This window comes from Misgurnus anguillicaudatus, chromosome 19, assembly GCF_027580225.2.
Source record: "Misgurnus anguillicaudatus chromosome 19, ASM2758022v2, whole genome shotgun sequence".
NCBI classification, from domain to species: Eukaryota; Metazoa; Chordata; class Actinopteri; order Cypriniformes; family Cobitidae; genus Misgurnus; species Misgurnus anguillicaudatus.
The window spans coordinates 49428748-49441142 of record NC_073355.2 but is presented as its reverse complement, the minus strand read 5'-3'; the positions used below and the strand labels follow the sequence as shown (position 1 = coordinate 49441142).

Genomic DNA, 12395 nt, shown 5'->3' with positions numbered 1-12395 from the left:
TTGGACTCTCTTTTAATAATAGCAAAAAATCTGAAAATAGCAGTCTTTGTGAGTAACATAGTATACAATTGATTCCCTTAACTGCATGTAAACATTTTATTGCATTCAGTATTTCTCCTCATGTCAATAATTATTCCTCAACCATCAATAATGAAGACTGAAAAATAGACACCAACCTATTTGTTCCTCAGTATCTTCATCCTTTATTCTGCATGGTTGTGGATCTGTCATCTTCTCAAGCTCCTCTTTCACCAGCATCAACATTATGTCATGAAGATTTCAGTTGTCACACATGGAGTGATTTCTCTGTGTGTTTGATTGATGGATTGTTGTAGGAGGAGCTTCACTGAAGGTCTCAATCACTTTCACTCTATACGTGTGGCTGAAGATAAAAGAAGAGACATTAAAGTCGCCGTAAAACGGAAGTATTGATTGCCTTATTTACCACCCAGATTACAAAAACACAATTATATTATTTTACTTATTTTTAATCTGTGGACACTGGAATTTTTTTACATTTGGGAAAATGTATATAATCTATATCATATACAAACATAAATAAACATATTGTTTGGTCATAAGCAGACATGCATGCAAGTTATACAAATGCTAAAAATTACGTGTTGACTAATTTAATTGTTAGCAGTAATTAAAGTATTTCACTAAGAAACTTTCATTAAAAGCATAATAAACATTATTATAGCTACTATAATAGTCCTAGCTTACATTTAGATATCTGATTTACGGGCTAAGTTAGCTGTATAAACACATTTTGGTATTTGCTATTTAAACTATAATACCATAGATCAAATATATTTATCCAAGTTTATCATCAAACTTACTTGACTTGATGTAGTCCTTGAGGTAAAATGCAAGTGTGGCTTCTGTAGTAGTCAGGGCCTGGAAAATGGAGGAGAATCACCCAAAGAGCCTTACTTTGTACCCCTGCTATCTTTTAACGTTACTAATAGATAAATGAACTAAAATAAGAAGTGTCAAATACAGATGCAGTTCTCAGGTAATTTTAAAGGTTGTCTGAATAGCGCACATCTTCCGTTTTTAGTCCTCGATCTCCACAGTAAACTGGTTCATAATACATGTGTAAAAACATTTAATAATATTGGTATTAAACGTGCTGGACATTACCTCAAAGTACACAACTGTATGAGTCAGGAGATGTTTATGACGCTGTCCGGACAATGGATCCCTGCTCCAGAGACAACAGTGAGTCCGGGTCAGATTTTCAACTTCATCTCACTGCTAACGGTTAGTGTATTAAGAAATCCTGTCTTCTGTTGACAAACCAATAAAATAATCGGAGACGGATTCATTGTTTAAATGTACACCGATGAATTTACACGTTAAGACATCAGGCTCTAGTGACGATCGCTTTAAACACTGATTCGCGAGGCTTCAAAACCTTTACGAGTCTTTTGATTCGAATCTTCTTCTTCTGGAGTTTTATGGCGGTTGGTTATGGTGCACAAACGCCTCCTGCTGTACTGGAGTGTGGAGCACAGACATGCAAAGATAAACACTAAATTATCCTGTATAACCCGATTTCTTTAACAAATGTTATACTGGCTCTATACTTCTTCCATTGCTCCAAATTATATTCCAAAAAGCTTTGTATATTATACGTTTTAAGCCATTTTTTCCATTTCCTGAATAAGTGATTTTTTTTTTAATTTTCATACTGTGTTGACATGTAAATAAAATATGCTCTATTGTCTCTTTGATCAGAATGGCTGCATTTACCAGTTGCATGATTTTCTATTTTAAAAAGAGAATTATTTTATCCAGAATGTCAGATTCGAAGACGTGAAATTATGATATCTTCTTTTCTGTTCTTAAATGCACTAGTAGATAAATGCTATTAAGATGTCTGCTCTTGCTATCAATATTTCATGCTTCTTGCCATTTACTACAAGTGACCTCTTTTTTACTAATAGCCACTTCTATGTCAACATCTGCGTGATTTAAAGCTTGCTTAGCTAGTTTGTCAACCCCTTCATTAGCCTCCATTCACACATAAGTAGGGACCCACAGAAACATAATAAGACTTGTATTACTATTTCTCAATAAACTTACAAGAATTTCATATGTATATTGCCTAGTTGATTTTAGTCCACTTGCAAGGCTTGAAGTGCTACATTTGCTGCACATGGATCAGAACAGATAACTCCTAACCTTGGTTTACATCCTCTACCTATGAAGTGCTACCAGAATGGCAATAAGTTCTGCTGTATACACAGACACATTATCAAACCCAGTCTCACAAAGTTGGGTATAAATAGCACAAAGTGTGAAAATCATGCATATTATACGTCAGTCCTTTCCATTCACTTAAATGGCGCATCTTTTTTGTCGTTTTACTGTTTGGTTTCTCATTTTTTTTCTGTTTTAAACCATTTTCGCTTGGGTTTAGGTTAGAACAACTTCTTGTTATATAAAAATTACTGCAGCAATGTGGGGTGGCATTCAGACCATTGGTGTTACCACAGTAGCAGCGCGACCTTCAATGAAGAAGCAGCTTTCCAAGCTTAACCCACAATCGAAGTAGAATCAGCAACTTGTTGTCTATGTTTTGAAATGAGTAGTAGTGGTGGAGGTACATAAACAGCGACTAATGTTGCAGTTTGAGTTAAATCACTAATCAACTTCTATCTTTGTTCTCACTGTCGCAAACAGAAATACTCATGAAGCAGTTTTTTACCTGACGGGAGGGGTTCTAGTGAACCAATCACAGTGCTTGCGGTCCGCGTAGAACTGACGCACTGTTAAAAATTTGGCGAGGTGCAATGATAAAATTATTGGATCAAGAACACATCCAGGGATGTTATGTCAACATGGTTTCATGCGAACTTGGAATTGGAGCAGTACTTGGGCCGCAACTGATTTAGGTTTCACAAGTACAGACATTTTGGGCTTTTGTGCGCACATAGACTTTAAAGAGCCAGTAAGATGCAAATTTTAAGCATCCTATCACTGATCATAAGTCTCAGACAACAGGTTTAAATGCATGCAAGGTCAAAAAACACTGTAATATTCTCAAAATATAAATTTAAAATTACCCCATTTCTCAGATCCCCAAACGATTCATGTGAAGCTATTCAACAACACAGTCTGCCTAAACTAAGGCTAGTCCGAAAAGCATTTTTTGAGCTTCGAAGCGCTAGTAGAAATCAAATCGAATATTCGAAGCTTCGGAGGGGGGGGGGGGGCTGAGCATATTTTTCTCTCTAAAGGAAGGAATCTCTGTGTGTTTGTCTGTCTGTTTGCAGTTTTCTTATGTGGCAGGTGTGTTGCTGCGGACCCAATGGACTGTAGTGTTGCATCTTAGTGCAGTTGGACCAAAGCGGGCACAGCATTTGCAGCATTCTCTGAGAACGGAATACTGCACTAGTAACAAAACACACAGGCAGTTAAGAGCAATACTTATAATAAAGTAGCATATCATTTTTAAACAAACAAATCATTTCCTGATTAGAAATTAGCGGGCAAAATAATTACCAACACCGTAAATGATAAGGTAGGCTATTTAAATAAAAGAAAGGAGTTTAACAAACTATAATAAAGAAAGAACACGTTAGCATACCTTCAATATCAAGTTTATTTACTGACCATCAGGCTAAACGACATGTTGGTGACTTTTTCGTCAGTAGAAAAATAAAGCAGCACAGCAAAAACCCCAGTGCCCTGTCGTTTAATGCAAGTCAATAGATCCGCAACTTTGAGAACTCAAAAGCAGATGTAATCCTTGTGACTCCTGGTGACATACTGGCGTTCTGAATGTAATGTATTTGACAATTATAAACCGTTAATGTGGTCAAGCCTCTAGCCAACACAAGGACGATCTTCTTCTTGTGGGGTTTGGTGGCAGTTGCAAGCCAGGTTCTCAGCGCCACACCGCCACCTGTAGAGCAGGAGAGTAAAGTGCACTTCCTGCTTGGCGGTCTCTGCAGCTAATAATGTTGAGACAAATAGGACATTCAAACCTTAAAATTAAAAAAACGAATGCCAACCCACTAGGGATGTGCATCGATGCATCGCATTCTCATTAAAAAGACCTGTCTAAAATCGATTCTGAATCGTAAGGCTCCGATTCAGTGTTTCATGCACAGCTTGTGCATGTACTACGGCTCCGTGATCAGTAGGAAGTCCTTATCAATCTAAAATCACTACAAGTTTGACTCGTTTATAACGTGCATTTAAAAAAGCAACACTCGTCAAACACAATAATTTAAAATATTATTTATTATCATCATGAAAATACCTGAAACAATCTGAAGAACAGCGATATAAATATGCCTCTAGATATTTCCTGGAGTAGTGTTATGCTGCGTTCCAGGCAGGTTTTTAAACCCGTGAGTTACAACTTCAAAACCACGACTCACGACCCTATGCGTTCCAGGCAGCCTGTAATTCGTGTTTTTACAACCTTCTACCGGTGAAAGTGGACTGGAACGGCAGTCAAACCCGTGACTTCCCACCCGTGAACTCGTACTAGATCGATGTACTCCCAGTTCAGAGTTGTGAGTCGTGGTTTTGAAGGTGGAGTTACGGGTTACAGGTTGCCTGGAACGCAGCATTAGTAATGCTACTTCTTCTGTAGCACAAATGGTGTTTCTGCACGAGAGCGCCCTCTGGCTTTTGGATGTGGTTGCATATCACCGTAATTCATTCAAATTCATTCATTGAGAAAACGTGCATTTGCCCGATTAATTGTCACAACCCTACAACCCACCAAACGAATATTTGAATAATCGAATATTCTGACCCAGCCCTAGCCTAAACCCCACCTTTCAGTAGCCTACTCTGCTCTGATTGGTCAACTGACACAGATCAGTGGCAGATTATTTACATCAATACACATCATTTATCAGTGGCAGATTATTTACATCAATACACATCATTTATCATTAATCCAAGCAATAAAAATGACGACAGAAACTATTTTACACTCATTTAAAGGTGTAGCGGAGGATTTTCTTGAATTTTAGAAAAGAATCGCCTTCTCCACTTTTTAAAAAATGCAATTGCGCAACACTCCTGATTGACAACTAGGAGGACCAATAGTCTTGATGATCCACCCGAAAAAAGAAAATCTTCCGCAATACCTTTAAGCATTTATGTAAACTAACCGGGTCATAGCAAAACCGTAAGTGCAGCATACGTTAGCCACTTGCTAACGTGACTCTCTGAAAGTATATGTAAGCAATAAGGTACGAGAGGCTGTGCTGTATCGTGAATAAGCAACGGCCGAAGGGCGTTGTTAGGCACGACGCGAAGCGGAGTGCCTGCAACCCCTTCAGACGTTACCCATTCACGATACAGCACTTGCCTCGAGTACCCTATTGCTTTTATAAAACGGTTAATACACAATATTAAAGTAAAAAAAATATTAGTGCAACTTTCATGAAGTTAAATCAATAAAAGCTTTCCTTCTGCTAGAAAAAATAGTCCCTGACTGCGAACAATAACATAAAAGCTAAAATAAAAACAACAAACTGTTCTCAGACTTTGTCTCATTATATGTTTATGTGTTGCTAAGGGTGTTGCTAAGGGTACCGTGATATTACATAGAACTGTTGGGTGAAGCGGTCATAGCAGTGTTTTATCGTGAATAAAGCACACCTATTGACCAATCAGAATCAAGGATTGGAACTTACCGTTTTATAATAAGAGTTTAAACAACATCATCAATACACATCATTCATCATTAGTCCAAGTTATAAAAACGACAACAGACATTCAAATTTTTACACTCATTTAAGCAAGTATGTAGCTATAATCATACTTACAAGTTATGGTTAGGAGATGCATGTTGTTCCAAATAAAGTGGGTACTGAACCATTATGTTATTACGTATTATGTGGATAAAGTCAGTCAGGAGATTCAATCCATATGACGACTCGTTTCAGTGATTGAGAGTCGACTCCCTACTTTAGATGCCAATAACTTTATTAATCGTGCACTTTTTGGTTCAACTACTTTGCACATTGTTTACATTGATGGACAGCTACATGACACACTGCAATACAGGTCAGTTTCAATTTTGGATCTGTGTGGCTCTTTAAGTAAGGATCCTACGCACAGTTTTATTAATAAGACCTCAGCTGATTTATAAACTTTGTTGCCATATCCACACTGTTGACACATGAATGGTTTCTATTGAGTGTGAAATCTTGCATGTATTTTAATATAAGCTTTTGTTTTGAAACTCTTTTTACACTCATGGCATTTGAACGGTTTCTGTTTAGTGTGACTTCTCATGTGAGTTTTAAGTCTATGTTTATTTATGAAACTATTCTCACACTGAAGACATTTGAACAGTTTTTCTCTAGTGTGAACTTTCATGTGTGTCTTAAGATTACTTCGACATGTAAAACTCTTTTCACACTGAGAGCATATGTAAGGTTTTTCTCCAGTGTGACTTCTCACATGAATCTCAAGTCCACGTTTATCTATGAAACGCTTTTCACACTGTGGACACATGAAAGGTTTCTCTCCAGTGTGAATTCTTGCGTGTATCTTAAGGTTACTTTCAATAGAAAAACTCTTTCCACACTGTTGACACGTGTAAGGTTTCTCTCCAGTGTGAACTCTTATGTGTTTCTTAAGTTGACTTTTATCTATGAAACTCTTTTCACACTGAAGACATGCGTGTGGCTTTTCCTCACTGTGAGTTTTCATGTGGCGGTTAAGGTTCGTTTTAAAGGTGAAACTCTTTCCACACTGTTGACATGTGAATGGTTTCTCTCCAGTGTGAATCCTCATGTGTGCTTTAAGGTTATCTTTTGTTCTAAAACTCTTTCCACACTGTTGACATGTGAAAGGTTTCTTCTCACTGTGAGTCCTCTTGTGATCTGCAGGGCGTTCATCTTCACTGAAACTATTTTCACACTTTATGTCTTCTGTCTTCAGAGTTTCTTTCTGTGAAACATTATGGTTTATTTTTACAATCTGATGTTTCTCATCCACTTCAGCTTGACTCTCCTCTTTCACTTCCATCATATCTAAAATAAAGACAGTAAATAGTTCATATTAATAAACCAGAGTGACAAAACAAAACACATTTGAGATGTCATGTATCCATGATATTTTTAACGTAAAGTACATTATGTCATTTCTATTGTCAATTTCTGCTCTTTTAGTTTAACTCTTGTGCTGTGTTCAAAACCCTATAACACTTCTGATGTTTCCAATATCACCAAACATTAGATTTTACCTTTTTGTAAACTTGTTTTCTTATAGTTAGGACTGTTTTTTATTTCTTTTTTGAACTAAATAGTTAATATTGATAAATCAGAGTAATAAAACACATTTGAGATTGTCATGTATTCATGTTATTTTTAATGTGAAGTACATTATGTCATTTCTATTGTCAATTTCTGCTCTTGTAGTTTAACTCTTGTGCTGTGTTTAAAACCCTATAACACTTGTGGTGTTTCCAATATCACCAAACATTAGATTCTATCTTTTTGTCAACTTGTTTTCTTTCAGTTAGGACTGGCTTTGCATTTCTTTTTTTAACTAATTAATCATAGGCCTAATTAATGTGCAGGCACCGCAAATTCTTTATTTTTCAATCACTCCGCAAAGAGACTTAGATTAGATTACTCTGCTGATTTTGAACATACAGATATGATTTATACATCATTTAAAACTTTAAAGTATCTATAAAGAAAATAAACATTTTGCGCATTTTGTTCTCTCTCCCTCAGTGAACTTCGTTTAGAAACGCGTTAGAAAAATTTACTATAACTTTAAAAGAATAGTCTACTCATTTTCAATATTAAACTATGTTATTACCTTAACTAAGAATTGTTGATACATCCCTCTATTATCTGTGTGCGTGCACGCAAGCGCTGGAGCGCGCTGCGACACTTCAATAGCATTTAGCTTAGCCCCATTCATTCAATGGTACCAATCAGAGATAAAGTTAGAAGTGATCAAACACATCAACGTTTTTCCTATTTAAGACGAGTAGTTATACGAGCAAGTTTGGTGGTACAAAATAAAACGTAGCGCTTTTCTAAGTGGATTTAAAAGAGGAACTATATTTTATGGCGTAATAGCACTTTTGGGAGTACTTCGACTCGCCTGAAAAGTCCGCTCCCCTTCTCCCTCTCATAATGGGAGAGGGAGGGTGTTACTGCGCCGAGTAGAAGAACGAATTCTTGTCTTACTAACAAAAGATAAATGTCTACATAATGTTTGGAATGTTTACTTATGATTTAAGTGAAATCGAGTTCAATAACAACTCAATACACTCCAGGAAATATTATTTAGATCCCGGACGAGCCCCCAAATAATGTTACAATAAATGATGTTGTTTTAGGGGTATTTGTAACACTATTTACTAAAAAAAATTATTTAGTCTGTCAGGCAATACAAAGAAAAAAGGTGCGGTGCAAAAACAAGTGGTCGATTGGATTATAAGTGGATGAGACAGACACACATTCCCCTTTAGATTTGGCACATTTTGTCCACTTGTGAGTTGTTAAAAATGATGCATATGAAAGTATATGAGATTACAGCTGCTTGTGTTGTTACTAGGAGTGTCCCGATCCCACTTTTTCATTTTCGATCTGATACTAGAAATCTGTATATTAGCCGATACCGATATCTGTCCGATACTACTAATTAAATGTGTAGTGCTTTTTGCTACGTCTATTATCATTTTAAATTTTAAAATCAATAATTTAAAATGATTTACAATTTACAGGAAGCATTAGTAAATATTAATCATGGCAGAACATATAATGGGTACATTTGATCGATTAAGTATGCAAAATATTTTTTTCTTAAAGGTAGGGTAACAGATTTGATCCTGAAACATTTTTAGTTATGCTGGTTAAAAGTCTCCTCACATCCTGATAGCAATCATTGTGTTAAACGTAGCAAAAGTAACGCGTTTTAAAGGATAAACGCATTAATGTAAACATAGCCTGAGATGCACACAACTGTGTTTCTCATAGTACTTGACATAGAAATGAGCGGTTTTGATATTATTTTTTTAGGGCGCTTGTGCGCCCTCACATAGATTGCGCCCTGGGCGTTCGCCCACATTGCCCATAGCAAAAACCGGCCCTGTTAATATTCATGAGCTCTTCAACTTGAGCCCGCGCCCACATATTACGTGTAGTTGAGTTAAGTACTATTCGGACGGGATTAGTTTTACATAGGGATGTGGGGTAAAGCAAGTTTTTATCAGAGCTTCTCAGTGATTTTAGTCCAGTCCGAATGCTCCATGTCAGTAATCATTACGGACAATGTCAGTAAAGATTATTGCGACTTTTACCTTCTGTAAAAAGGTCCGGAGAAATTACCTCAGGTAATACTAATCCAGTGCGAATAGACCAGCTGTAAATATACACGTAAATCGCGTCATTTCCGTTTAATTTGCGGGTTTCTTTTAAATATAAAAGCGCTTAAAGAAGCATTTACTTGCGTTCTAGACGGAGAAACAAGTCAGTTACTAGTCAGTTTCTGAATAAAACACAACACAAACTTTAAAAAAAAGTCAACTTTACTTCTCAGAGGCACGGAACTGTTTATGAAACTGAAGTTCTCCCCAAACTGAAATTAATTACTGTGTATCGCGTTTTCCTTGTCTGTTTCATGTTGTTTGCACATCTGATATCAAGAAGCAAGGTAACGTGCACGTGAAGACGAGAGGTGACGCGCTGCGCAAACGAGTTACCCCTCCCACTTTTGAATGTTTTACAGAGATTTCTAATCCCGTCCGAATTGACCATTAATATTACCGACGTCCTGTGGTAAAATTACATTACGCCATCTACCCCTGTAAAACTAATCCCGTCCGAATAGGGCTCTAGTTTTCATAACAAGTTACAGCAAGGATGGCTAAACATCAACCGTACCGTAATCGGGCCATTGTTTTTCGTCGAGAGACATCATTCCTATTAAACGAGGGAATCATAACAGTTGCTACATATTTGGATGTTCAGAAGAACGCTGGATTTGAAGAGAGACTGCGATTAAAAAGCAGATCCGGACAGAATGGCGCAGCTTATGTGAGTAAAGCACTTTAGTACTATGTGCCACTGTAGTGGCCATTGTTTTCTCTTCCGAGGGACGCGAATTCATGCTGCACACACGTTGAAAAGTTTTATGATAAAAGACACGCACGCGTGTGTGCGAGTAAAACACTTTAGTACTTTGTGTCACTATGAGTTGCGGCCGGGACTTCTCTTCAGAGGGACGCGATTCACGCGAATTCATGATGCACACGCATCGAATGTGATAAAAGACACGTGTGTGTTTGTGCGTTCGTTACACGTGCGTTGAAAGGGTTTGTGTAAAAGACGTTTGTGTGTGTGTGTGTGTGTGTGTGTGTGTGTTTGCGTGCATGCGCTGCTACACGCGCATCAAAAGGGTTTACGATAAAAGACGTGTGTGTGTGTGTGTGTTTTTGTGCGTGGGTTTACGATAAAGGACACGCGTGTGTGTGTCAAAAGGGTTTATGATAAAATATGCGTGTGTAAGAAAGCCACTGTGTCTTAAGACACTCACTTAACATTAAACTGATTACACATGAGATTAAATTGAAGTTCGTTTGAACGAAAAACTGTTATCCAATCATAGCAGTGGGCGTTTGGGATTGTTTCTAGTCCTTTGAAACTCCGTTGAAAAAAACTGTTAAGTGTTGAGTTAAGTATTAATTGTTGGTGTCTATTAAAGTCCATTAAAATGAGAAAAATCCTGCAATGTTTTCCTCAAAAAACATAATTTCTTCTGGACTGAGCAAATAAAGACATCAACATTTTGGATGACATTGTGGTGAGTAAATTATCTGGATTTTTCTTTTAAGAAAATTGAATATTCCTTTAATGTTTAACTAGGAAGTTTGCTTTAAATTGCTTTTATTCTGTACACTATGGCACAGAGTCATTATCAAATCTGAGTCGTTAAACCAAAATGACAAAAACTTGGTGTGAACTCATGTAAATGAATCATGCATCTAATGCATTTACTGAACGTATGCACATGAATGACAATAGCCTATTTCATGTGCATTTGTTAATGGGCGCTTTGCATTTAAAACAGACAGTGCTTGTTTGGACATCTTTTGGGGCACACAATGTGCATCTCTTCCTTTTCTCTCTTCTGTCTGAGACATTAGAAGGTCTTGGTTATAAATTATTTTCTGTAGGCCGGTCATTTAAGACCAGAAACACCTCAAGTGAAACAGGTGGGGAATCTTTTTTAAAAGCGACAATTTTGTATAAGTGAGATTGTTATAGTCTTTGTAAACAAAGTCCATAAATTTCAATCTGATGCAGTAACATTAACTACTTTTTTTGGGTAAAAGAAAATTATCTCGATAATGACATGAACACAACATGAGGTTTAACTGTAGTAGAGCATTACATGAAGATCACAGTCATTCAATCCACTGAAGGGTGCATTGGATAAAACTCTTTACCTGATGTTTCAATCTAATTCTACTGAATCTATTATAGATGCAGAAAGTTATCATCTCATGGATTTTAGTTTATTTTCCCCTCATGTTTCTCAATGTTTTTATGATTATTCCTCAACCATCAATAATAAAGATTGAAAAATAAACACCAACCTATTTGTTTCTCAGTATCTTCATCCTTTATTCTGCATGGTTGTGGATCTGTCATCTTCTCAAGCTCCTCTTTCACCAGCATCAACATTATGTCATGAAGTTTTTAGTTGTCACACATGGAGTGATTTCTCTGTGTGTTTGACTCCAGCATTTATTGGTGGATTGTTGTAGAAGGAGCTTCACTGAAGATCTCAATCAATTTAACTCTATAGGTGTGAACCAGAGATAAAATACATTAAAGTTGCCATATAACGGAAGTACTGATTGCCTTATTTGCCTAGCCTGGTAATACCATCCTCTGCTATTTTGCTTCGCTTCATAGACAGAGTCTGGCTGGGCATAATTGACAATCGTTTTCCTTCTCGTGGGAGGGGCTTGTCTGAAGTTTAAAATCATTGGTCTAAACGTAAGCCAATCACACATAACATTTGGATATGATGTGCTTTATGCGCCGGATCAGCCGCATCGAATCTCTGCTGTAAAATACACGTATGATGTGAAAACAAACCCCATCGAGCGAAATACCAGAGTTAACATGGCTATGAACGACTTTTGCAGATTATGTAAAGTAAATCGTGCCAGAGCTAGTTGAACACTATCCTTACGGTGGCTTTCCACTCACGTCTAACGGGAGGAAAGCCCCTCTCTCCTCTCAAAATCTTCCACCAGACAACCATAACCATATGTAAATTAAATCTCCCTACCTAATTTTCTGGTTAATCAGGAATGTCACCAAAGAATGCTTGCCCACGCGTCCTCCACCATTAACTGTGAACAATATAATTCCCTT

The 12395-nt window shown here is 37.1% G+C and overlaps 2 protein-coding genes across 11 annotated transcripts in view; both read right to left on the bottom strand.

Moving 5' to 3' along the window:
- Positions 1–12395, bottom strand: part of LOC129423053 (uncharacterized) — a 195797-nt gene that overhangs the window by 112698 nt on the left and 70704 nt on the right. For 4 of the 10 annotated variants that reach the window (XM_073856573.1, XM_073856576.1, XM_073856571.1 and 1 more), the window contains one exon: positions 11606–11811. The exons of 3 other annotated variants lie outside the window; for them this stretch is intronic. In XM_073856573.1, the coding sequence (XP_073712674.1) occupies positions 11606–11693 (88 nt within the window). In that variant the 5' untranslated portion in view covers positions 11694–11811. Of the gene's footprint in view, positions 1–176; positions 383–842; positions 903–11605; positions 11812–12395 lie in introns of those variants that run through there. 3 more of the 10 variants (XM_073856579.1, XM_073856578.1, XM_073856572.1) reach the window with 3 other exon arrangements.
- Positions 1702–7036, bottom strand: LOC141350788 (uncharacterized). The gene has a single exon (XM_073856614.1). It carries the CDS (start codon positions 7015–7017, stop codon positions 6172–6174), a length of 846 nt encoding a protein of 281 aa, XP_073712715.1. The 5' UTR covers positions 7018–7036; the 3' UTR covers positions 1702–6171.

What these genes read in the sequence shown, in the direction of transcription:
- LOC141350788 (XM_073856614.1), bottom strand. Translation starts at nt 7,017, where the DNA reads ATGATGGAAGTGAAAGAGGAGAGTCAAGCTGAAGTGGATGAGAAACAT.